Source organism: Notolepis coatsorum (genome assembly GCF_963971535.1).
Source record: "Notolepis coatsorum genome assembly, chromosome: 8".
In the NCBI taxonomy this organism is placed as follows: domain Eukaryota; kingdom Metazoa; phylum Chordata; class Actinopteri; order Aulopiformes; family Paralepididae; genus Notolepis; species Notolepis coatsorum.
Genome location: NC_140172.1, coordinates 38009509 through 38037439, shown reverse-complemented (window position 1 = coordinate 38037439; position 27931 = coordinate 38009509). Strand labels below are relative to the sequence as shown.

Sequence of the window (27931 nt, the reverse complement as noted above, 5' to 3'; positions counted from 1 at the left end):
ATTTGATAGGCAGTGTAAAAGAGTAGGCAGGGTAAGAATAAATAAAAGTTGTGTCAGGATATCCCTGATGTTTCCTCTTGCCACTAGGTGGTAGCAGATATCTATCAGTGAAATGCCTGAGCAAAGAGATAGGTTTTAAGCTGTCTTTTAAAGATGTCTAGCGAGTTGGCTTCCCTGATGTTTTGGGGTAGTTTGTTCCATAGTTTTGGGGCATAGTTGATAAAGGCTGCATTACCGATCCTCTTTTGACTGCTTCTGGGAGCCTCTAGTAGTCCAGCAGCTGATGATCGCAGTGTTCTTGCTGGTGTGTAATTTATTAGAGTGTTGGCGATGTAGCTAGGTCCCTGTCCATTTAGAGCTTTGTATGTAAGGAGAAGGACCTTAAAGTCAATTCTAAATGTTACAGGAAGCCAGTGTAAAGCAGCTAAGACTGGACTAATGTGCTCTCTCCTTTTGGTTCTAGTTAGCAGTCGGGCTGCAGAGTTTTGGATTAGCTGAAGCCTCTCTGTGGTTTTCTTAGGGAGACCTGTGAAAAGTGCATTACAGTAGTCTAACCGGCTAGATATGAATGCATGAATTAGCTTCTCAGCATCGTTCTGATTAATAAATGGTCGTACTTTTGCTATATTTCTGAGATGGAAGAACGATGTTTTCGTCACTTTGCTAATATGAGAATTGAAGTTCAGTTCTGAATCTATGATAACCCCAAGACTAGTGACCTCAGATTTGATCCAAGGGGTTAGTCCCCCCAGGTTCTTTATTAATGTTTCTTTTTTAGTTTTGGAGCCGATAATTAGAATTTCAGTTTTGTTCTCGTTTAGTTTCAGGAAGTTCTTACTCATCCATTTATTTATTGCCAGTAAGCAGTCTGTAATGGAGCTAATCGCTGTATCATTTGGTTCAGCAGATATGTACAGTTGTGTATCATCCGCATAGCTATGGAAATCTACATTATGTTCTCTGATGATATCACCCAGCGGTAACATGTAAAGGGAGAAGAGTAAAGGACCTAAGCAACTCCCTTGTGCAACTCCATAGTTGTTGTCGTATATATCAGACATGTGATCTCCTAGTTTAACATAGAATTTCCTCCCTCTGATGTATGTTTTAAACCAGCCCAGCACATGGTCTGAGAAACCGACATGGTTTTCAAGACGATCGATTAGAATATCGTGATCGATTGTATCAAATGCTGCACTGAGATCTAACAGGATAAGGATGGAGATCTTATTCTCGTCAGAGTTTAGTCTGAGGTCACTGATTATTTTGGTGAGGGCAGTTTCAGTGCTATGATATTTTCTGAATCCTGACTGAAATTCTTCTAAGATGTTGTTTTCTTCAAGAAAGGAATTTATTTGAACTGAAACTATCTTTTCAAGTACTTTACTAATGAATGGCAGGTTGGATATTGGACGATAATTTGCCATTTCATTACTATCCAAGTTAGGTTTTTTTAGTAATGGCTTTACAACTGCTGTTTTAAAGGCATCCGGGAAAATACCAGTCCTAAGGGAAGTGTTTATGATATCTAGCACAGGGCTTGAAACACTATTAAATACCCGTTTGAAGAAAGCTGTAGGTATAGTAGTAACAAGAAGGCTCTTTTCCACCACTACCTGCCTGTGATTCTCAGCGCCCCTCGCTGCCCTGATACCTTGTGTGACGTCATCATTGGGCGGACAAAATGTTTGATAAAAACGCTAAAACTGGGTCAATTTCGAAAAAAAAATTCCCCTCTTCATGAAAGTCACCGTTGGCCTAGTCCACATTGTTTATTGAACAAAAATACAACATGCAAGTGGGCCATTAAACATCGGAGGGCCCGATAACGGGCTCCGGGCTCCGTTTTTGCCGATCAACCAATACATTGTTGGAATACCGGGGCCAGTTGGTCGGCACACACTTTTAGGATGCGGCCGGGGATACCATCCGGTCCTGCTGCCTTCCTGATATTCACTTCCTTAAAGGTTCTCCTCACCTCATGTTCTGTAAAAGCCTGGTACCCGCTACAGTTTAAGCAAATACAAGCCCGGGTCACTATTAGAGGAATTACGGTATACATCAAATGATTTATGTCAAGGATTGCAATGCCTCGCTTGAATGAAGTTAACTTTTCACCTGGATAATGTCAACATTCAGGGTGAATGTAATGTGAGAAATTGGGATAAAAAAAATAAAAAAATAAAAAGTTTTTATTTTATTTATTTTTTATCAGATCGGGAAAAATCGGTATCGGTAGATACTCAAAATCCCATGATCGGGATCAGATTGGGAGTAAAAAAACGTGATCGGGACATCCCTAATAACAACCTTTCATTGTGCGTGAGGCTGTTTGTAGAGCTAAATCTATACTTTATATTATTGCTATCTGTCCATTGTCATTGTCAATTGACACTATAAACCGTCCCTTCAATATGCCTTAAATAAATAAATTGTTCATCAATACGTTCCCATTTTATAGCATCGTGAATATGAACTATATACCGCAATGTTCTGGGGTATTTCCTGGAAGGCGAGATATAGGACGCTAAGCTAATAACGTTAAATCGAATGGCGTTTCGGCTATACACAAGCTAAAACTCAAAATGCATATTATCGGTATCATGGTCCACCATGAATGCATGAAAGGGGGGGGCGGGGGACGTCGTTTCTGATTATTGATTACCAATACCGGCATTGGCCTCATACGCTGATCGGCTATCAAAGCAAGGCCCGATCGGGCTGTAATTTACGTGAAAAAGCTCTTACCGTGGGTCGGTTGGATCCCAAACAGGATTTCCCAGTTATCGATCGCCATCTGGTAGATCAATATGTCCATTGGCTGATGCTATATTCCTTTACTGCATACTGAATTCAGCGTCCCAAAAAGTATTCCAGGCTACATGCTAAAGGCATAGCTTCAGACTAACAAAAAAGTCCACCCACGATGAAAATAAAAAAAACACCGGTCTGTAACAGGAAACACTGCATTATCGAGACAGCGCCCCTACGAGGATCTGGCCGGTAATGCACAATCCCAAGAGTAGGGTAAATCTGCAGTGCCGCTCGGTGACATTGAGTAGGATATTACAATGGAATAAAAGCCAAAACAACCTTACCACGTATATATACGTGGTTGGCCCTCAAACGTTGGATCCGAAACACGTATATATACGTGGTTGGCCACAAATGTGTTAAGCCCGGAGCCCTATTTTCTGAAAATGTGCCTAAAATACATGCCTAAGTAAATGGAATATTGCTCCACTTCTACAAGGCCCATTTGCATATTCTTTGTATCTATGGACCTCAGTGAATGTATTCCCAGTGTCAGAAACATTGTCTATTACTAGGCTTGCTTAAATTGTGATGAAACAAAGGAGAATATGAATTATGATTTCTCTTTGCATCTTTGACAGTGAATAACACCATGCTAATAATGACCAGACATGAAAGACTGCCACATCTCGTTCAGTACCTTCTTGAGATCATGTGTACAAAAAAATCTTCTAAGGAAATGAATAAAGGGAAGATGATTAAACAGAAGGTTTTGTAGATACAGTACTGAATTCTCCCATCCGGACCAATGCAATTTGAAACATTATTATAGAATATAGAATAGCAGGCTTATAAATGACCTTATTATAGCCAATTCACACATTTATGGATTGTGCCAAATCTTATATTTCAAATGAGAGTTCAATTTGGATTTAGTATCACCAGGCATGCATAAGAACAGATAATGAAATCTACTGTATGTACAGTAGCTTTTTAATTTTTATCAGGGTGCCACCATTTTTAAACTAATTTCAAATCTAATTGTTGAGGCGGCTAGGTGGTGCAGTGGGCAAGGCGCTCACCACCAATGCAGGAGACGCTGGGTTCGAGCCGCATTACTATCAGCTTGGCTGGCCGTTCATACTAATACAATTGGCAGTATTAGGGGGTGGGAAGCTGATGGGTGGGGATCGGACGTTGTGGACAGCGACTCCTACAGGTCGGTTGGTGCGCCTGCGCAGCAGAATCAGGACGCCAAACGCAGACCCCCGACGCTGAGAGATCGCGCTGTGCAGGTGAAAAGATGCGACTGCTGCTTCCTCGAGTACCGGAGGGGACACGTGATGTAAGGCTTAGTTCACATTGCAGCCGGCTTGTGGGAGGCATGGCCTAACAGCGTTCGAGACAGGGGAGGGTAGAATTGGACGATACGAAATTGGGATGGGAGAAAAATTGAAAATGGGAGAAAAAGTAGATAGAAAAAAATCTAATTGTTGCTACATGCTAAAAATAGGGAAGAGAAACTAACTGCGCTTCAATATATGTCAATAATATTGTTGTGTGGTTTATTATCCCGAATAATAAGAGATATTAAAAAAATTCATACAGAAGTAATTTGCTTGAAACCCCATAGAGGCTTTTGGGAAGTGTCGTTCAGAAAAATTCCTACAAAAAACGACAATTGCAGACATTCAAATTTTCCAAAATAGTCGACTTTCGCGAAGTAAACACCAAAACAAATCTATCTAATAACACTTTAACCTATTGGTAAACTAACATATTGATGATAATATACATTATAAGTGATGTTGTGACATGGTTATGATGTTTATACTTTATACTGATACTTTTGTCAAACAGTCTGGAGAGATTGATTTATGACGTGATGACATTTGCGGTCCGCCGATGGACCGCACGGGTGGAAGAGGTTAAAAGAGGGTTTTGTTTTAGAAAAATGTTAGTTCTGTGGTTTTCACATCTTTCCAGCACACATTGAAAAGGTGCAAAAACCACAGAATGTTCACCATGTTGCCGTTGACAACGCAACCATACCAACACACACATCATGAAGCAGGGAATTGCTAAGAATATATTATTGGCATACTTCACAGTACCGCTGCAGTATAACGAAAGTGTGAGCAATAATAATAATAATAACAATAATATAAGAACATTATATTGTGTTTTGACATTACCCCTCTTTCCAGCAGCATATCTTTGAACTGGGTCATGCGGGCCTCTAGGGGCACTATAGCTCTCTCTCTGGCAGCTCTAAGCTCTGCTTCCATTGCTGCATCCTTTTCCGAGTCCACCTCCTTCACCTCCTCCTTCCTGTATGGACAGAGTCACAGGGGTCAGAGGGCAACCGTCGGCTATCCATCCCACCTCTGACCTTGAATTTGCTTTAACCACAGCATTGTAACAGCCATGATGCATCTACTAATGGAAGTGTCACCATGTAGCCTTTTGACAAATTTAAAGCCATAAGATTCTGCACACAACTTGTCTCAACGTTGATGAACATGGCTACCAAGTGATGACTGGACTAATGGTTGTGGAGTTATGGCCATTATCGTGTGAATATTAAAAAAAAATACCCAATCGGGCAATTTGAAAATGTGTTGGGAGATAATGTTTGTCAACATCTGCTTTAAGTTCACTAGCTTGGAGGTACAGCCATTTTCCTGCTAAGCCATGCCTTTAACAAGTTCAGTTAAACTTATGAATAGTGGTCAAAATAATAATTCCATAATAATGTATGTATTTACGTAGGCGTACCTTTCATCTCTAAGGAATTTGGTGACAGTAGGAGAAAATGGAATAATTCCTTAGGGGAAAGAGAAAATGTTTTTCAAACATGTGAAATGGCACAAAAAGAGGGAAAGTTGTGGAGCAGCTTGATATGTTGATATACCAACTTTCATACCAATCTGATTTCTGTCCGATTACTGGCTCAACAAGATAGTCGGCGGCCAGATATGAGACTTTGAAACATCTGAACATTGCTGAGGAAAGTGGGCGGCGGCGATCAGTCAGTGCTAGTTATTGGTGTCCATTCATATTAGAGTGAGGGACACGTGACTCACTTTCTTTTCTTGGCTTTGATTGGCTCGTCCTCCTGACTGTCATCAGCAGCTAGTGCTGCTGCCGCTGCTGCTGCCGCCTCCGCCTGCTCCTCCTTATTGTTGGCTGGACATCCAGACACACACACACTGTAGCGTAAGTATACCTACGGCTGGGTTTTCCAGTGCAAATTACATTGTGATATTTTTTTACATCTTTATCTTGTAATACAATTGTCATGGTCCCATTTCATTCAAAATGGTCCATTTTCTTTTACTTATTAACACTGCTGCAAGGAATCTTTATTTTTTTATGAACTTAAAAATATACAGTTCGCATATACATATATATATATATTTTTTTTACAATATGTACTATATATATTGTGGATGACGGTATAGTAAAGATCCATACCTTTGCATGGATCCATGATGGTATACCTTCATATCGTGTGTCTAGTCTACCTATTTTCTTGCTGTCCTCCAGGCCTCTCTTGTGTGGCGGCTCTTGGATGTTCTTGTCGACGTCTGCTCTTCCGACCAGCTCCTCGGGGCGGTCCCACATGGACAGACGCGTGGTGGGGTTGTAGAAGAACACGCGGTCGTCCCCTGTCCACACGACGCACCTGAACCAGATCCATCCGTATGAACAACAAACAACTGTACAGGGCGGCGCATCACACACACAGGTTCCATTCCAAAGGTTTATAGAGGTGTCTCCGTGTCTCCTCCTTCATTTCTCAGTGAAACGTCAAGAGATATTCATAAACAGGTCATGTATGGAGTGATGGGAAGGGAAACCTCTTACAGTAGAGGAGTGTATATGCGTGTTAGGATGTCAAAAGTATCATGATCATGGTGCATCCAACGCATAAATGTGGAAATCCAGCTGCATTGATCTGCGAAATTAGTCATTGGTATTAATAATGATTTATTTTCTTTTTTTATTAATGCCATATACTGGAAATAAACACCTTGGTGTTCAGGCTTACACTGTGTGGCGTACACTGTAATATTCAGAATTGTATTATTGAATTTTATTATTTGTATTTTGCACAATCAAGGCGTGCATGGCCACCTACATTTCACTGCATGTCTCGTATATATGTATGTGACAAATAAAACTCTTGAATCTTATGGACTGAATGAGTCACATTTCTCAAACTTCCAAGATAAATGACTCTCAAATTGATTGATTGTATGCGTGTGTGTACCATGGGGTTCCAGGGATAGGGTTGGTGGCCACCGGCTTGGCTTTCTGAGCTGCTTTCTCCTCCTCTGTCATTTCCTCTTCTTTAGGCTCCTGCAGAAAGATGGAGAGAGTGAGAAGGAGCAAGAGAAAACTCTAAAATACCGCCCACCCTCCTATCGGTTCCTCCATACCTCCTTCTCGATGACAGTTTCTTTTTTGTTCTCCTCCTCCTCCTCCATCTCCATGGCCTCGGCTTCCTCCTGCGCCAGAGCCAGACGCTCCTTGGCCTTCTCTGCCTCTTTCTCTGCCAGAGGAGACGCACAGAGAGACAACATGTCAGTGATCCAGCTGGGAGCCGGCCTGTCTATTCTTCCATGCATTTTCTGTGCACATGGACATGTCAATGTGTAAAGCGTGCCGTACCACCCTCTCTCTGTCTTTATGAAAGTCTGTGAATGAATGAATGACATTTTATTTTCGTGTCATGTCCAACGACCCATCCCTTACGGGATTATAAGACACCAAAAACAACAATTGAACATAACAATTACTTCCCATGGTTTCTAAGCTACACCATGCACACCATCAGAGGCCAAAATACATCACATATGTTATTTCCATGCGTTTATCCCAAGTTCTCAAAATATTCAGCAAGTGCAAAAACCCTGTGATCAAAAATCCATTTGAATCTATCTGCATCACTAAACCACATTAACTCAAGGTTTTTATACCTGTCAAATTACTTTTTACGCAACTCATAGTATAGTGGACAATAAAACATCAAATGAAACTCATTCTCAATATCGATACCACAGTAAATACAGATCTGCTCCAGTTCTGTGACCCCCCCGGTAACGTCCGGTCTCGAGGTGCAGGGGCAAAATCCCTGTGTGTGTGTGGTGTGTGTGGTGTGTGTGTGTGTGTGTGTGTGTGTGTGTGTGTGCACCATAGAATGTGAATGAACAGAACGGCTGTTCTCCTTCCGAATCCACACGCCTTCGAGGTAATTTGGTGGGTAGAGTACAACTATGGCTGCCATAGAGCGGTTGATATAACGATGGTGATGCTCAGGGAAACAATAAAAGAAGGAAGTGTCATTACATCACTGTGTAGCACATTGGTGCCAAGTGTGGGACCTTTCAGTTCGGCCAACATTGAGTTAAATGGTATCGCCACTCTCCTCGTTTATGACCTGCCATTTAAACAGGTTATTACCTCGGATGTCAGAATCATCAGCAATGTGTTAACTAGCTAACGTTTTACTTTTATATATTGGTTGATGTATATTTCCTCAGAAATATATGGTATATTTATTATTTAATACAGGCTTCAATAGAATTCAACTGACACCAAAGTCTGGCACCAAGCAGAGCATAGAACGCTGGTATTCTGACATGATGACCCTTTCTTCTTTTATAGTTTCCATGGTGATGCTCAGGAAGCTGACCGGTTACCCATCTCAGCAAAGGCATCATATATGGATGAAGATTCCAGCTGCATTTATGATGAACATTCCAACATTGTGAGTTTCATGGGCAGTTGCATGGATGCACCATCAGCACCCACATCAACAGTCATTTCCACGAGTCACGACTACATTATCAGAATGCTATTGAAGCCTCCTTCATGCAAGTCTGAAGGAAGATACCCAGGTACACTAGGAAGTAGGGATGTCCGATATTATCGGCCTACCGATATTATCGGCTGATATTGGCATAAAAATGTGATATCGGAAAATATCGTTATCGGTTAAAAAAAATATCTATTTTTCTTTTTTACATTTATTTAACCTTTATTTACCCAGGCAAGCAAGTAAGAATAAATTATTATTTTATTTATTGTCAAAGTATGCATAATGTTGTGTTAATTACATGACAAGAGATATGTAATGTTAATTACCTGAAATTATTCCGTTTTTGGGGGGGGGGGGGGGGGGAACCCTGCATATATCGGTATCGGTTAATATCGGCTGATATCGGTAATTAAGAGTTGGACAATATCGGTATATCGGTAAAAAAGCCAATATCGAGCATCCCTACTAGGAAGTGTCCTCACTACACGTCTCCGCGGTGCCTACCCTTCTCCACCAGGACCTGCGGCTTCTCCCAGGTGGACTCCAGTGTTCGGTTATTGTAGTAGTAGGTCTTCCCGTCTGCAGTCTTGTACTCGGTCCACTCGGGGAGGTGAAGCGCTGCGGCCAGGGCGGGGGCTGCCGTCAGGGCCAGCTGGGGGTGCATCATGGGAACCAGGGGCGGGACCATACCAGGAAGCATACCTGCCAATGGTCAGAGAGCGAGAGAGAGGTACAAATGGGATTGGTTGAGAGAGATTCCCGAGACAATGACTGTGGTTCACTATGGAATACTCTCCGAGAGATGACTTCCATCAATCAGTGTTTTAAGTTACTGATAAGAGTGTTCCATCTATAATAGCAGGGGGGGGGGGGGGGGGGGGGGGGGTAAATAATACAATTCAATATTTCAAGCAAAAGGACACTTCCTTGCTTTGGAATGAATGCAAGTCAATTTGCAGATTGGTAATTCACTCCATAGCATTTCAAAGCACAAGAACTATGGTGTTTTAAAAAGAGTCTGCAAATTACTCAAGTTAATCGTTAAGATTGTATTTTCCATCCATCATTTTGACTACCGATGTAGTATTTGTATAGTAAAGTTGTCAACAGTGGAGCCAATTAATTATTTCAATTCCAATAAAGCCATAATACAAGTAAATGAATAATAAAACCATAATACAAGTAAATGAATAATAAAACCATAATATAAGTAAATTAATAATAAACCCATAATATAAGTAAAGCAGTAAGGTCAGAGGGATAATTAAGAGTTCCTTGACACAACCTTCACCAGACCATTCTTTTCAAATGGGGGGATTGCTCAATGCTGGGTTAGGGTTCATTCACTCTCCAAGTCAGTAAATGGCTGCTTTGGTAAATGGCTGCTTTTTTATATAGCGCTTTTATCCAAAGCGCTTTACAATTTGTTACTCACATTTTACCCATTCACTCACACATGCACACACCAACGGCGGAGGCAACCATGCAAGGTGCCAACCTGCTCATCGGGAGCAATTAGGGGTTAAGTGTCTTGCTCAAGGACACATCGACATGCTGCCCGGGAATCGAACCGGGAACCTCCGGATTGCCAGGCGACTGCTCTACCTCCTGAGCCACAAGTCAGTTTTGAAGATAATCCACTTCCAAGCCGTTTCAGTGAACTAACCTCAACGCGGCCTCAACAGAAGGGAAGGAGGCATCTTCAGATTCAAACAAAGTTATATCTTACCGCTGAAGCAAAAGGTGAATTCATACTTTAGAATATAAGTGGTACATTTGGGGGGGGGGGGGGGGATGTATTCCTTATTTTTGGGCAGTTTGATATGTTACTTTTGTTAAACATTTTACTCCGTATTTTGGGGCAACTGGATAAAACTTCTACTCTTGAACTAAACCCATTTTCCCAGTGACTGGACAAAGCCTGAGTCACACATCTTTTTTTTTTCCCGATCCACTTTTTCTCCTTCTTTTTCTGTGTTTTTCTCCCATCCCAATTTCCTCTTGTGCCAATTCTCCCTCCTCTGTCCTGATCGTTGCTCGCATGTGCCCCCCACTAGCCGGTCGTAGGGAGGGTTGATAGATACTATCGCACTGTCCCCTCCGATACATGCGGAGTCAGCCAGTCACTTCTTTTCACCTGCCAGCGCGGACTCTCATTGGCGAGGTGTAACGTGTGGGAGGCTCACACTACCCTCGCCATCTCCTGTCCTTGCTGTGCAGGCGCCCTGACTGACCTGTAGGAGTCGCTGTTTACAACGATCAGATTACCACCCACCGGCTTCCCTCCCGCTGACTCTGCCAATCGAGCCAGTATGACGGCCGGCCAAGCCGGAGGCAACGCTGACAGCCGGATTCGATACCAGTGTCTCTCTCGTTGGTGACGAGCGCAATGTCCGCTGCGCCACCCAGCCGCCCCTGAGTCACACATCTTAAAGCCAAAATAATTGTCTCAATTGACCTATCTCAAGCTCTGCTCTCTTTTCTGAATCGTCCAATGGCAACTGTTGCTTCCCAGTTGCGATTGGAGGATCGAGAAAAGAGGGCAGAGATTGAGATAGGTCAATAGGGAGGTGTAGTCTGACGTCACTGGTTGTTCCACCCGTATAGGGATTAATCATTGGGAAAATGGATTATCGGCTATTGTAACAATTCTGCCGCATGGAAATTGAAAAGCTTCCATTTTTGCACAAAATTTGTTCACTTCTACCACTAACATTATTGTTTAAGCATTTTTTGTTGAAATAAAAAGGTAGTTATAAGGTTTTTAATTTGTCGTTCAAAAATAACTACACTTACCAGGATGCAGCGCCCGAGTTACGGCAGGAGAATGCCTGTCTTTCAGTGCTGTCGCCTAATCCACGTCACGGCCAGCTGATATCAAGCTAGCTACTAACGTTACCTAGCTAAACGTACTAGACGTTAGCAATGTCTACTGTCGTGAACAATTATAAATCGGGGCATGTAGAGGAGTTTCGGGAATGAGTAAAATAATAGTCCTCTTCTCAGACCTGTGGTTACACTCTGGGGCAAAGCACAGCATGCATCATGCCGGCTAGCAAGCTAGCCATCTACTAACGTTACGTAAAAAACAATAACGTTATAAACTATACACAATATGTACAACGAAACAATGATTTACATTAGTATTTACAGTGATTTAATATGCAGCGAAATAACATTATACAATTTAAATTATAAATACAAATATGGTAACGTGGTTGTTGTTGTGGCTTTTTAAAATAGTGGTTAGCTTTAGAGATAAATGGTTATGATCACCAGCACTAGTGTTGGGTGAAACAGATACTAGCCACAGATTCAGGGTCAGTTATTTTTCCATTGTACGAATTGTTAAGCTCATGGAAGGGAAATCCGATACTAGGTCTGCGACTAAAGCCAGGAGTCTACGCTGTGGTGACGTCAGTCAGCAGCGCCAAATGGTAGTGTAGTTTCTCAGTGAACGAAAACATAAACGTTGTTATTTTGCTACCTTTACGATTAATTGCGAATAATTTCATGTTGAGCTATAGATTGTGGATGAATACGCACAGAAAGGTACACCATGCAAATGTCCATGCTTTAGTTGTTTTAAACTAGACGAACAGACGATTTAGAAATGGGCAATGGGGAAATACATTGTGTTGGACAGAGGGTGGAACGCGGAAAAAACGAAAATTATATTATGTTTTTGGTAGATTTTTATTTGTTATTTGTTTATTGGACAGGTCCGGCAGAGAAGAAGGATGGGAGAGAGATATGAGGGAAGACATTCGGCAAAGGTCGCCGTGTCCGAGAGTCGAAACCGGGACGGCCACGTTACGTGGTGCGCCACCCTGGGGCCCCACATGCTTTTGATTGTAACTCGATCTCCTTCCTCCAGTAAACATAATGCTCAACTTGATTTTGTCTTTTGGCCACTTAATTATTTACAACTATTTGAGCCAGTCCATCTAAATTACATTGGGTCGATCTATTCTTCAACTATGTGCGATTCACACTTGAAGTAGTCTATTGACAATTTAAATTTAAATTAGGTGAATCATCTTCTGACAAATTACTTTGTGGGAAAGTATGAATTGGGACTGGGCCGAATTCATTCCCAGTTTATTAAGTTTGATTTTTTTTTTTTTTTACAAAGAGTAAAACAAATACAGTACACATAGAAGTCCACATTTAACTAATCCAGTGACATTAACATGCATCACACTTATCAACAGCCACATCCACCAGTAACCAGGCAGACACACACAACCATGCCACCCACAATACTAAATAATCATAACCATATGACATGTAACCTAGAGCTAACTCTTAACACTGCCAACCCACTAAAAAGCCCATAGGAACTAGCTTCTCATGGAGTCTAGCACTAACTCTCAACACTGCTGAACCACTAAAAAAGCCCATAGGAACTAGTTCTCATGGAGTCTAGCACTAACTCTCAACACTGCTGAACCACTAAAAAAGCCCATAGGAACTAGCTTCTCATGGAGTCTAGCACTAACTCTCAACACTGCTGAACCACTAAAAAAGCCCATAGGTTCACATGGAGTCTAGAGCGAATCTGCTGAACCAGTAAAAAAGCCCATAGGAACTAGCTTCACATGGAGAGTCTAGCACTAACTCTTAACACTGCCGAGCCACTAAAAAGCCCATAGGAACTAGCTTCACATGGAGTGTGATAAGATAAGACTAGTCAAGGATTGCTTCTACTATGTCAACTTATTTATGGCACGGATAGTAACCGATAGTGACAATTAATGACACAATCCAACAGTTTCAATATTAATCAACTAGTGGCCTCTCTCCTCTCGTAATCACGTTAACCCCTAGCATCCCAACCACTGCCCTCGATTGAAACGAGGAGCACCTGAAGGCAATACCTCGTCATTATGTTGTGTCCATCTGTTCTAGTCATCCGTGATTCTAATTCACCTACATGAGAAGAGCTAAACATATTAAGTCAGACCTATAAGCAAGAATGGCTATAATAAATATGGTGAAACAACAATACGAGCAGCATAGCCTAACTGTTGTGTTGGTTGGACTGGAGTGGTATTCCACCAATATACACCAAAACAAAATCATTTTCACACATTCAGTACCATGCCACCATTTTGTATGTTAGCCATATACAACATATCATGAAGACAATTCACTGCCATACCATCTGATTGAGCGGTGAGCGGGTGGGTGTTTACCGTTAGCGCTGGGGCCTGCCTTTACATAGGGAGCGCCTACTATCTGCATCATTGCTACACCTGTAAGAACAACGGACAAGCATACATCTGGTTGGACACAGCAGGAATATGGACATCAGGTGCCAGGGTGTGTGTGTATTCAGGGGTTGTGTGTGTACTTGGGACATTAAGTATGTGAGAGGACATAAAAAGGAGACACATTGTTTCCATGGATTAGACACACACACACGTAGGCTAGGGATGTGCTCTGCTCAATTATTCTCCACTTGCTACAATTAACAAATCAGTTAATTTGTGTTGGTAGATATATATAGTAGTTTGCTATGTGTTACAGGAATTAGACAGTGTCCTTTACATTTATACTGAATTCAACTCTGTTGCCATTGTAGGCGAATAGGCGTTTGTGTTCATTGTGAAACATGGGAATAGCTTTTATTTTAGTTCCAGAAAAAGGCCACCCAATATGAAGTCTGAAAGTTACTAGACCGTTGTGTTACCCCCCTCTTGGCAACCAGCAACTGTCACACACACAAACACACACACCTGGTCACATAGTAATGCAATTCAAAATAACATGAACAAAGATGAGAAAGAGATAAATAGAAGGGACGGATGCAGGGGTGAGAGGGATGAAAATGAAGTGTGTGTTAGGGATGGGTGTGATTAATCGATAATTGGATTGTTAAGAATAGTCAATTACGTGGAATTTGATCAATCTAACAGAGGTAAAGATTATTAATTATGAACAACGTGTAGTGTCATCTTGAATTGCATCAATGCAAGGTAAGATTTTACTACGTGGCAGCATTGAGACATCTTGTCCACCAGGGGGTGCAATTTGACTATCTTTAGGAGACTGAGAAGCAGCTCATGTAGCCATATGCTCTGTGATCATGTTGAGCAGCTGTTCAGAGCAGGTGTCTTCACTGGCGGTCACCAGGCTGCGCTCACGTCTCACCCCTGAGCATATTGAAATGCTTCCTCAGTAGACTTGCTCTGAGTCTGGAGTTTAGACAGTTGTCTTTAGGAGTTACTCTTATTTGTTTTACGAGGCTTGTTACTGTAGTAGTTACTCTCTCTCTCTTCTCTTTCTTCCCCCTCCTCCTCCTCCTAATTGTAGATGAGCGTTAAACGGATTTCAGGCACTTCACACCTCCCTGTTGATTATCCCTTACTTTATTATTGTATAATCGTTTCATATGATTGTTTTGGAGCCGGCGACCGTCAGTTGTGTGATAGTAAAGGGTTAACTTTCTGTCGTGTGGCAGTGAAAGGGTTAGGCCTAAAAAAAATAATGGTTTGTTTCCGGTTGCCGACCGACCCTGCCGATTTAGGTGCGACCCAATATATTTTGAGTTTTTATTTAAAAAAAAAATTGAATAAAGTTTCATAGAAATCTTAGTCAAACCTTTAGTATTATGGATATTAAACATGCTGGCAGAGTACATTCATCCATGTTGTTGTGAACATTTTAATTAAATAAAAAAAATTCCCTATCCAGTTGCCGTGGGAAAGAATATTTTATAAAAAAAAGAAAAAAAAATCCCTACCTACCCATGGCCAAACTGACAACCAACCGGAAACAAGCAATATTTTTTTTTATGCCTTAAGGGGAGACACTGCAGGTGAATAGGGTAAACAAATTAACTAATAGATATCACAATGAAACTTCCCCAGTTGATTACTTATATTAAGACAAGACTTTTTTGTATTACAAGTTCTGAAATTGTATGTTTAAATATGCAAACGAGGCATGATCTACTTAAATATGCACTAATTTGCATATAATTCCAGGACAGAAATCTGAACATTGGATAAAGCAATTTTCAAAATTATAGTTTCATTTTGTTGACATATTAGAGCCAAAGGTTATTACAGAGGGGGTTTTGGATATCTCTTTTTATCACTCTATAAATCAGAAAATACTCCATTCAGTCAATTTTTATGGTAAAATTCCATATTTCGCCATGTTTTTAGGAATAAAATGTGATATAAATCAGGGTATGAATGCGATATCAACAAACCCTTCTGTAAATACCTTCAGAACATAGATATGAATAGAACTGGAAGGTTTGGTGTATGTGAGTGCTACGGAAGTGGAGATTTCTGGCTCAGAGTATGAGGAAAAACTCTTAAAACTCATTTTTGGGAAAACGCATTCAAAGTTCTGTATTGTAAAATGCCATACTTTTTTTTTTAAACAGATATTTACAAACACAATACCTAATCAAACCATTAGTAATAGACAACCTAAACACATGCCCGATAACTGAATAATAATAATAATGATGTTATTGAACTGAACAGAACTACACACAGGCTACAAACAGTGTAGTACAGTGTAGTACCCCCCCTAATAGGCAAAAAATATTTGAATAGATATCACTATGAAACTTTCCCAATTTGTTATGTACATATAAACTAAGAAAAAATATATTGCAAGTTCTGAAATTTATGTTTATATATGCAAATGAGGCACTTCACCATTAAATATGTGCACAATTATGGATGCAATAAGGCAAAATTATGTAAAATAAACAACTAAATGTGTGTTATTGACGTTTTATTGTCACTAGTTTCATAGAAGACATGTTTAGGAAGCAAAATATAACAAAATCTCAAAATCAACAAAAAAAGTATATTTGACTATTCACCGTCCTGCAGTGTCTCGCCTTAAAGGACAAATAGATGTCAGTTAATTTGTCCTTTAATTCCCCCGGCTGGGTCCTCCATTCATAACGGGGAGTTTTGTAAACACTAGCATGTTTTGTACTTGCACTCATACTGCAATTTCTACAACATTGGCATCGTACGTGTATATATACGGGTTGAACGGAAATTCTGATGTCGGCACCGGCTTAAGAAAAAAACTCATCCCAAAGTATGCCCCAAATAGTGTGACCAGATTCCCCCGTGCGGTTTACCCCATGCCCCCTTCCTGTGAATTTGGCCCTCATGTAGATTAGAGCACGCCTTCCAAATAGAAACGCCATAAACTGAACAGTAACAGAGTTGACAATATCTTGATTAGGGATGCACCGATATGAAAATTTGCCACCGATACCGATTGTTCAACTAACACAATCGGCCGATACCGATACCGATATTTGTGGCAAAATATTTGTTTTAAATATTTTTTAAATATTAATAAAAAAAAATTGTAATTTTTTTTATTTTTTTTTAAACTACTGTATATTTGTCTTACAAATTGTGCTCACCGATATGAACATAGGCCTCTTTACTTACTACTTAAAAAAAGGAAACATCAAGAAATAGCACTATCTCTCTCCCAGTATGTTCTGCAGGGCTGCAGCTAGATACTAGTTCTCCCAGCATGGTCTACCTGCTGGGCTGCAGCGAGATACTATTGTCTCAACCAATGACATTTTGATTGACAAGTCGATTCTGCCAATTACGTCACACACCGCATGCACCCGCCTCTGCTGTTACCACCAATCGGCAAGCCGTATACATTTTTTACTTCGGCTTTCGTCCGCCATTGATTTTGAGTTGACGAGAGGATTTCTAGAACAACACGGCGCGGCTGACGTTTAGCTTTTAGCTCCGCAGGATGACTTAAATGAGGCATAATGATTTTACTGCAACTAATGTTATAATAAAACAAAGCCTTTCTATACATGTGTCTGATTGAAAACGTTATTAACAGATTGCAGAATGGGTAAAACTCAGGGCTCTGTGAGCAACGGAAGGAACTGAGCTAGTATGAACGCTTGCTACGTTCGGGTAAATAATATGCTGATGTTATGAACGTGTAACACTAACTATATAATGTTAATGCCACAAAACGAATGCCTTGTTAATCATAAGTAGTAACTTTGATGCAGTAGCTTGTGTGTGTGTGGGCGGCGTTGTGCAGGTAGGTCGCGAGTAGGGCTGCAACGATTAGTCGACATAATCGACGACTTAAAAAAAAAAAAAAAAAAAATTATTTAATTTTTTTTGTGTGCACTACCTATCTTTGTGAGAGTGGCTTCTCAGGGTTCCAGACAACATCATAACATGATGATCCCATAGCAAATTTTGGACATTGAAAACATTGTTCCCCTGCAGGAGATGATGATCAGACTAGACACACAATACATTACACACGCACTCCTCTCACTCACACACAGCGATCAGAGTAAGACACACACATACACACTCCTCTCACTCACACACAGCGATCAGAGTAAGACACACACACACTCCTCACTCACACACAGCGATCAGAGTAAGACACACACACATTCACACTCCTCTCACTCACACAGCGATCAGAGTAAGACACACACACATACACAAATTACACAGTACACACCTCTCACTCACACAGCGATCAGAGTAAGACACACACACAAATTACACAGTACACACACTCCTCTCACTCACACAGCGATCAGAGTAAGACACACACACATACACACACGGACTCCTCTCACACACAGCAAACAAAAGACCTAGAAGTCTGTCTGATCTGACTCATCCCCCTCTCCCCTTACAGCTGTTCCACGTCACCCTCCTGGTCCTGGACCAAGTTACAGCCCCATCAGCCGCGGTGCTGGGGGCAGATGCTGCTAGTTATTTATTTTTTATTATTATTTTTTTAGTTATTTAAAGTACACTTCCACTTTAATTTGTATTATTTAATTTATTTATCTTGTTATGAGTGATTGCTGTATTGTTCTTCAAATACATTTTCATTTAAAGTGGCTTAAAGATCCAAATTCAAATGTTTCATGAGTCATTATTTTAATTTGCTATGGGATCATCATGTTATGATGTTGTTGTTTGGTCCTGACAAGAGTCTCAAAGTCTGTGGTGATGGTAGACAAGCAACTCTGAGGTCATGCTCAATGTCCAATCTGTTCCTCTGCTCTGTCTTCAGCTGGACCAGAGCTGAGAAGCCACTTTCACAAAGATAGGTAGTTTAAAAAAAAAAAAAAAAAAATGATATCCTTTTTTGTTTTTTTTTGTTTACATAATTGGTTTTCGATTAGTCGACTAATCGAAAAAATAAGACAGATTAGTCGACTACCAAATTAGTCATTAGTTGCAGCCCTAGTCGCGAGTGAACTTTTTTTTGTCTTGACGCTACACAAATTGATGGATATTTATCGGCTACTGCCATGTTATAATAAAACAAAGCCTTTCTATACATGTGTCTGATTGAAAACGTTATTAACAGATTGCAGAATGGGTAAAACTCCGGGCTCTGTGAGCAACGGAAGGAACTGAGCTAGTATGAACGCTTGCTACGTTCGGGTAAATAATATGCTGATGTTATGAACGTGTAACACTAACTATATAATGTTAATGCCACAAAACGAATGCCTTGTTAATCATAAGTAGTAACTTTGATGCAGTAGCTTGTGTGTGTGTGGGGGACGGCGGGCGTTGTGCAGGTAGGTCGCGAGTGAACTTTTTTTCTTTTTGCCTTTTGACGCTACACAAATTGATGGTTATTTATCGGCGACTGCTATGGGCACATTTGAGCTTATCGGCCGATAGCAGGCAACAAGGCACTTATCGGCCGATACCGATACCCGACCGATATATCGGTGCACCCCTAATCTTGATCGATTGAATTCCCTTGTGATGGAAAGGGAGAACTATTCGGGGAAGAGAAGAGTAGACACACATGATGATGGAGGAGGAGAATGTGAGAGTGACATGCAGGGGTCATACGTTCCAGTGATGCAACCGGGACCCTTACCTGGCAGAGGGATGTGCATGCCAGGCAGTGGCACTCTGAAAGGTGGCACCATAACTGGGGGAAAGGTGGGTATGGTGGCGGTGGGCTGGACCAGGCCGTGAGACTGGATCAGGCCGTGGGCCTGGACCAGGCCGTGGGGCTGGATCAGGCCGTGGGGCTGGATCAGGCCGTGGGGCTGGACCATGCCGTGGGGCTGGACCAGGCCGTGCGGCTGGACCAGGCCGTGGGGCTGGACCAGGCCGTGGGGCTGGACCAGGCCGTGGGGCTGGACCAGGCCGTGGGGCTGGACTAGGCTGTGGGGCTGGACCAGGCTGTGAGGCTGGGCCAGGCTGTGGGGCTGGGCCAGGCTGTGAGGCTGGGCCAGGCTGTGGGGCTGGGCCAGGCTGTGGGGCTGGGCCAGGCTGTGAGGCTGGGCCAGGCTGTGGGGCTGGACCAGGCTGTGGGGCTGGGCCAGGCTGTGAGGCTGGGCCAGGCTGTGTGGCTGGGCCAGGCTGTGAGGCTGGGCCAGGCTGTGGGGCTGGGCCAGGCTGTGGGGCTGGGCTAGGCTGTGGGGCTGGGCCAGGCTGTGGGGCTGGGCCAGGCTGTGGGGCTGGGCTAGGCTGTGGGGCTGGGCCAGGCTGTGGGGCTGGGCTAGGCTGTGGGGCTGGGCCAGGCTGTGGGGCTGGGCCGTAGGCAGTAGAGGCTGGGCCAGGCTGTGGGGCTGGGCCAGGCTGTGGGGCACCGCCGTGACTGACGATGATGGCATTGTGGAAACAGTCACCACAGCGGCCGGAGAAACAGAGACAGTCGAGGTCACCGTAGCAACTGGTGTTAGGTCTGCTACAGTAGAGGCTGTATGGGAGCACACACACATGGAGAAAGAGTATACTTACTATAGTGTGCAAACTGTGTACATGATACATGTGTAAATCAGCCATAGCCATCAATGGAACTCAATTCCCACTCATTCAACACATTTGCAGTTTCAGATTCAGAAGGGCAGAAATTAGTTACCCTAGTCTCAATGTCCCCCAAGCCCTCACTTTTTTATCTGGATTTTTGTTCTATAGAATAAGAGCATAATATCATTGTGCTTCTGTGCGTATGGAAATACATCAAAATGTTATCATGAACTTGTGTGTGTGTGTGTGTGTATATAAAGTCCAAAACACACGGCGGGCGAGTGATGTCGCCTGGCGATGCGATCAGCTGTCGCTCAACAGCAATCGCTTAGCACCCCACATGACCATTCAGGACGGTTTACAACCTAATAAAACAAATGGTCCATTGGCTGAGTGAACCTGGCATTCGTGTGACATCACGTCCTGAATCAAACAGGAAATAACTAACGCTAGTTGTTGTCGTCATCGAAAATGTATCATAATGACAAAATGCATTCAGTGCTGGATCTAACTAAATGGATTTATGGAAAGTTCTAGATGGTCTATCGGCAAAAAAAGTGAGAAACCTTTTTTTTGTCACCAATTAACCTGAAAGGCGTGCTGATCAGCAGTAATGCAATGTCATGATTGTCGATTGATGGGAGTATCGATAAAGACAAATTTGTTAATGTAGGCTATATTAAGCAGCACATATAAATGAACTACTAACTTAGTTAATTAATAATTAACATAAATAGCATGGTAATAATACCGTACTTTTCGGACTATAAGCCGCGGCTTTTCCCCCCATTTTTCGACCCTGTGGCTTATATAACGGTGCGGCTTATATGTGACTCGACGTGACCAAACCCGAAAATGTAAAAATCAAAATATTGCTTTTTTGACTGCATTGAAATGTTATTTATCTGTTCCCTTATTTGCTAAACTTAATACAACTTGTAAATGAGTTAATTCTTGTTATTTGTCCGACAGTATTGTGTCCCAATGCTAATTACATATGGTAATTAAACATTAAAACACCTGCGGCTTATAGTCCAGTGCGGCTTATATATGTACACATCATTCAATTTAGCTGCTGCGGCTTATAGTCCGGTGCGGCTTATAGTGCGAAAAGTACGGGGTAAGTAGGTTATTGATCAATGAATGTATTGATAAATTAATTTATATTACAAATGATACACCAGTAGAAGTCATGTTATTTCCTCATTGTCCTTGTCGTGTCACCTGTCTGCCAAAAAGAAAAAATAGGATTGAGGCGATATTTAGCCCCGCCGTGTGCATTGGACTTAAGTGCGTGTCCAGATACCGGCCCTGCAGACTGACCCGCGATGGAGACAGCAGGAGATGGAGTGGCCGTGGACTCCGGGCTGGAGCTGTGAGTACGGGACAGGGTCGGGGAGGGGGCCTGGGTGGGCATGGCCGTGGTTATTGTGCTGGCTGTGGCCGTGCCGGAGGAGGTGGTGGTGGCCACGGCCATGCCCCCCGTGCCTGGCCCGGCCGCGGTGGCTCCTCCTCCGGCTACAAGCAGCGGGTTGAGCTCAGACTGCTGGATGATCTTCACCCTGTCTGGTTTGCTCCAGCACGACTCTCTGGTCCTGGCGTTGTAGTAGTACGGCTGAGAGAGGAGGACAAGAGGACACAGGGTTCCCACAGACATTGCAAAATAAAATTCAAGGACTTTCAAGTACTTTTCTAAGCACCATTTTGCATTTTAAAAGGGCATTTAAAAGGATACAATTAACTTTTAAATGCTGTTTTTTTTATTGAAAGGAAATCGGATTCAATATGTATGGCTTAAAACCTATTTCTGACAATTTGTTATACTTTAGATTTTAAAATGAAATGCCTTGATTCAGAACAATTTTATCATGGATGAACAAAACTTTCAATGCGAATGGCTGATTGAATTTCAAGGACTGTTTAAGCACCTTGTTTTAAAAAATTGCTGTTTTCAAGGAATTCCAGGCCTTGACTTTTTTTTTTTTTTACGAAGATCAAGCACTTTAACTAAGCCCTTCAAGGACCTTGTGCAAACCCTGAGGACACTTGTGAGGAACTGGAATACAATGTATTAACATGAATGCATAATGTGTCAAGAGAATGTACATGCATTGCATTGCACACATGCAAAGGTGGGTCATAAAAAAAAAATACTCATAAGCAGTTGTGGGCATTATCATCCGTTAGTATGTCCCTGGGGAACTGTATGTGTGTATGAGTGCATGTAGCCGCTGCCTCACCTTTCCTTCTGGAGTTTTGTTCTCCACCCAGATCTCCTCCGTAGGGTTGAGGGTAGGGGGGGCTCCAGCTGCAGGAACGGGGCCGGGGGGCATTCCAGGGGGAAACAGCATCCCCGGGGGCGGGGGCAGGTTCCCCATAGGAGGGGGAAGGAATGGGGGTCTCTGTGGCAACGAAAAGAGGCAAACGCTGAGTGTTTGGACCATTGAGACATTCGAGTTTACATTAAGTCAAATGGTTGTGCCAACTCCGGGATGGTGGAACTACAGTGATGTTAGTGAACTTACTTTGTTTATGTGTCTATAAAGTGCTCTGTGGCACATCATTGCAAACAGAAGTCTATGATTTTGCTTTACATCTCCCCAAAGCCAAACGTTATAAGATAGGTACATAGGTGTCAAACTCATGGCCCGCCACGTCATTTGATGTGGCCCCCAAGAGCTCTGGTAAGAAAATAAACATTAATCTTGGGTTCAAAAATAGCGGCGTTAAAAGAATTGTGGGTTAATGCGTTAATAAAGCTTTAACTTTGACAGCCTTAGTTATTACACATTCTTACACATGTATGTTGAACATCTGAGGTATTGATGAAGTAACAAAGGAAAAAAGCCAAAAGCACTTACTCCTCAGACATTATTTGACAATTTTACAGCCCACAATACAAAAAAGATCCAGGCGGAATAGGTAACAAAGGGTTGAAGAAATATTGTGTGAACTGTCCGATGCAAACTGGCTGTGTGACATAACCGAGCATCTCGCTCAATTGAATAAGAAGCTGTAGGGACGCAAACAAGTCCCACCCAAAACTTGACCAATATAGTTGTGAACTGAGACAACCCTTATTTTGTTATTTTTGAGTAGTTACATTTTTGAGTACAGTGTGTTCATGCTAGGGATGCCCCCCGGACCCCGGTTTTAAACGGGAACCGGTACTATATTAGAAAATACCGGAGTATTTATAAGCTCTGACGTCCTCGGTACTGCTATCGATACTCTAGAGAAATTATTATTATTATTATTATTTAAAAGTTGCGAACGATCCTCTCTCTGTCTCTGCACGAGAAGCGAGCCGCAGCCAGCGAGTCAATTATTACACACACTCCTCGCGAGTCGCTCGCTAGTGCTACACATAGACATACGGGTACTACATACGGGTACTCCTTAATGAAAGTGCTCCCCGACGCCCCGTGCTATAGCGCGCTGCACACAGACAGCAGCTCTGCATGCACTGAGTCGTGATCATGGCGGATAGAGCGAAGCGTTCTAAAGTATGGATATACTTTACAAGGGTCAATGCCGACAATGCACGTTGCCACAAGTGCAACAAAACATTTGCCAGTAAGGGTGGCAATACGAGCAAATCAATTTATCAAAACATCTGTTGGCAAAACATGATATTAGTGTGCAGAAATGCGCGTATTCGACTGCCTTGCGCGCAGTGTTCCATCTGCATACTGCAGCCGTAACCCAAGATACGGAGTTGCCTAGGCTAATAACGAATTATTACAAATAGGCTCAAGTTCAAGTTCTTTAATAGTTGTCATACAGAAGTACAGAATACTTTCATACAAAATGCTTCTTACTGTTACGCTCCAGAGACTGTGCTAGACAAGATAGTATCAAATAACATAATAACATAATATAGCATGAATTTAGAAGAAGAAAATGAGGTCAATAAACAAAACAATTGTTTAGCTACAAATACTACAATCTAAACTTTTTATAGATCGTCAAGCTGAGGCGTCAGCCACTATGTCCCAGCCCAGTGAGCCCAGGGCCACCACACATCCTCCCTCTACCTCCCTCCACCACCCAAAGTCCTTTCTCCCTAGCAGCTAGAGGAAGGATGACAGAGGATAGGGTGAACGAGTGTCACAGTTCTGTTAGCCTTTTGCATTTGTTGTTTATTATAAAAAGTCTATAATTCAGAGTCAGACACATTTAAAACATTGTTGCTGCTGTTGCTGAAGAAATTATATTAATTTATTATATTTATTTATAAAGTTATATAAAAGAACATTGCTGCTGCTGTTGCTGAAGAAATTATATTTATTTATAATACTTATTTATAAAGTTGTATTTATAAATAATAAAGCAATGTTGATTCTGTTCTTAATTAATTGTCTTTTTTTCTTGCAAAAAAATAACCAAAAAGAACCGATAAGAGTATCGATAAAGTACCGAACCGTTAAGCAGTATCGATAAGAGTAGTAGTATCGATAAAATCCTAACGATACCCATCCCTAGTTCATGCAGACACATAATAGCAATTTCATTACGAATTGAAAATGGGGGACCCTGATGTAAACAAGTCGAAAGTCTTTCTCTGGTCTGCATCCCCTTAACAATTGTGTGTATTGAGCTGTACTGTATCCATTCTGCAATCTGTTAATTAAAGTTAATTAAACTATTTGTTTTTGTAACATCTGCTACATCTGTCCCACGTGTTCTTTGCAGCTCACAGTTGTTAGTTATGCCCCTCTTGACTGTGACAAAAAGGTTTTGAACAAACTTAATGTCATAGCTTGTATTTGATGATATTCTTCTTTGTTATTTACTTGAATGGTTTGATCATTGATTGATGGAGTAATATGGGATGGGGTTCTGATAAACTAAAATTATTTGTTAAAATAAAATAAGCTAACATATATTTTTACATCTATGCAAATATGCAATATGTATAACTTGAATAAGTAATAAATACAGAAACAACATGTTTAACAATATGTAAATGAGTGCTCTACATTTATTTTACATTACATTAACATTTATACGGTCTTTGGCCCTTTGAGGGCAACCATAATGCTGATGTGGCCCTCTGTGAAAATGAGTTTGACACCGATAGGACAACAGTTACCTGTAGGTGTGGAGGTCCAATGGGTGGTGGCATGCCACCGGGTGGTGGGATAGGCGGCATGCTGGGGTCAAAAGGTGGCCGTCCAAAAGGTGGCCGTGGTGGGGGCCCTCGCATCATCCCAAAAGGAGGGGGCGGTGGCCTGAGGAGTGGGGGCGGGCCACGCAACACTGGAGACTGGGGGGGCGCAGGCCCGCGAAACCGCACAGGCTGCTGCGCCATTCTAACAAAAACAATACCACCAGACAAGTCAATGGTTTGCTGCAAAATCGACTTGTAATATTAGGAGAGAACTTCCACATCCTATACAGGCTTAGCTTGTATACAAATCACTGGCTTCCAACTAACACCCAGCACTTGTCGTACAATGTTATGAGTTACTGAGTACACGCAGGGCTACAGACTGCGAGTAAGTGAATAGTCACATTTTGCAATTTTCACCACATATCGTCACAACCCTGTTGTTATCTGTAGTTGCTCAGAAAACCTGTCCAAATAAATACCTGGCCCTGTTTGCCACAATTAAAACCAAGGCCATTGCCAGGACCTAAACACAAAATACATAACCAACACCACAGATGGGTCAAATCCCTTATCACACAACACAAGCTTGTTTTTCATTTTGGGAACCAACCACAGACCGGTCTATACAAGCTGCTAGTCACAGCTAAACATTTAACCAGTCTAGTCTTTATTTATACAGGCCAACTACCAGGATATTGAATTATGGATTTTAAAATACCTGCAAAACATTGAGTGCAACTGACAAACGTACAAGCCACCAGTCAAAATTGACCAGCTTTTGGCTTTCCCCACTCTGAGACACATGAAGAACTACTTTCTGCTCACAGTGCACCCTAGTATAGTAGCCCCTTTCGTGACTGTGATGCAAGCCTTGCTTTAATACACATTATATACACATTAAAGCAAGGCTTGCATCACACTGATCACAGTCACGAAAGGGGCTAAGTGCACCCCAACTTTGACGCCAAGCCTTTTGGTCAGGACTTGATTAGAGTTAAAGCATCAATCAACTCACGTACAAACAGATTAGTGTTGTCCTATATAGACTTGTATACCATTGAATGGGGAGATGAGGTCACTTTAGCTCAGATGATGTTAGCTGTATCTATTGAACCACACTTGTGCGTTGTGACAACAAGTAACGTTAGCTAGCCTGTGCTCACTAGCCTAATTCAAAGTAACAAAACACCACCTCACATTAAGTCCAAGCTCTGATTGGCAAAAGAATCCGAGCATGTGTAGCTTGTTGTTAATGTTAGCTGCTGGCTACTGTTAGCTCAGTAACGTTAGCTGGTTTTGATGCACCAACCATAATGCATTGAGTGTACCGTTAGCATGGCTGGTTCCATGGCACAATACACCATAGACAGATTGTGAGCAAAGAAAGTTAGCAGACTTGGATACGTTACATTAACTTGGTCAACCGGTTATATGTGTTTGTTTTACCTCGTGCTGCGAAGAGCTCGGCGACGCTACGCTGTTAGCTGGTTAGTTAGCTATAATGGTAAACCTCAGCTAACGAGCTAGCTAGTGTGTGGCCAGATTCACGAGTAATACTCTACTGCTCTGATAACTGCATGGGGGAAACGACTATATATCAATGCTAAAATCTCGTCCATACACTATACTGCACTAATGCGACATTTGAGGCTGTATTCGCTTCACTCTAACCTGTTGTCGTTAAATCCGATACTTTCGATGTCTGCCTGGTCCGCCATTACAGGAAAATGTAACACTCTTCCTGGAAACGCCCATAACACATTTCCGTACGTGCTTATTGGTCAAACATTGTGTCAATCGGAATACATCCCCGATGTTTATAATGTGATTGGTTGGCACCAACGACCGCGACGTCTTTGTTGTTCGATTGCCTTGGACCCGACTCTTGGACCCGGCTAATAGTGTGCGACTGACTGTGCGTGTGTGTGAGAGATAATAATTATTGGGAAGATAATGAAGCTCCACTGATACAAACTATATAAAAGTAGGCATTTGAGATAATTGTAGGTATATTATATATTGTAAGCATGATTGTAATACAATGAATGGCTTCCTTCTGGCTAAGATTGTCATTGAGCCATGCAAAGTGTATACATGTGTCTGTGTTCTTTAAAAAGTTATAATTTGGGAATATTTTTGCCTATATGAGACATGTATTTAAATGAAAAAGCACTGCTCAATCACAAGGGATCAAAGCCGAAATGTGTTCACCTTAAATTGTTTATAAACCTATTCCTAACCCACTACCCCCCCCCCCCCCAACCACCTCCAATGTAAATTACCCAGTATGGTTGTCAATATCCCAGTGTACCCAACCCCCCCCCACCCAACCTCCTCCAATGTACAGTTTCTACGTCAAATGTATATACTCCCTTTTCTTGACTCCTTCTGTATCACAAACAGTACTGTATTTGCAAATCTGGTATGTCATAAATGTATAGA

The 27931-nt window shown here is 41.9% G+C and overlaps 1 protein-coding gene across 6 annotated transcripts in view; it reads right to left on the bottom strand.

Moving 5' to 3' along the window:
• The window catches only part of LOC311233655 (transcription elongation regulator 1-like), a gene marked incomplete at its 5' end in the record, with an annotated part of 52567 nt that extends 25340 nt beyond the window's left edge, over positions 1–27227 (bottom strand). For 2 of the 6 annotated variants that reach the window (XM_084320624.1, XM_084320625.1), the window contains 12 exons: positions 4950–5085; positions 5841–5943; positions 6258–6442; positions 7031–7119; positions 7200–7312; positions 9086–9283; positions 13780–13839; positions 19493–20323; positions 21697–21988; positions 22614–22775; positions 25469–25688; positions 27161–27227. In XM_084320624.1, the coding sequence (XP_084176750.1) occupies positions 4950–5085; positions 5841–5943; positions 6258–6442; positions 7031–7119; positions 7200–7312; positions 9086–9283; positions 13780–13839; positions 19493–20323; positions 21697–21988; positions 22614–22775; positions 25469–25688; positions 27161–27207 (2436 nt within the window). Of the gene's footprint in view, positions 1–4949; positions 5086–5840; positions 5944–6257; positions 6443–7030; positions 7120–7199; positions 7313–9085; positions 9284–13779; positions 13840–19492; positions 20324–21696; positions 21989–22613; positions 22776–25468; positions 25689–26935; positions 27054–27160 lie in introns of those variants that run through there. The other 4 variants (XM_084320623.1, XM_084320620.1, XM_084320621.1 and 1 more) reach the window with 3 other exon arrangements.
• Positions 27228–27931: the final 704 nt, after the last annotated feature.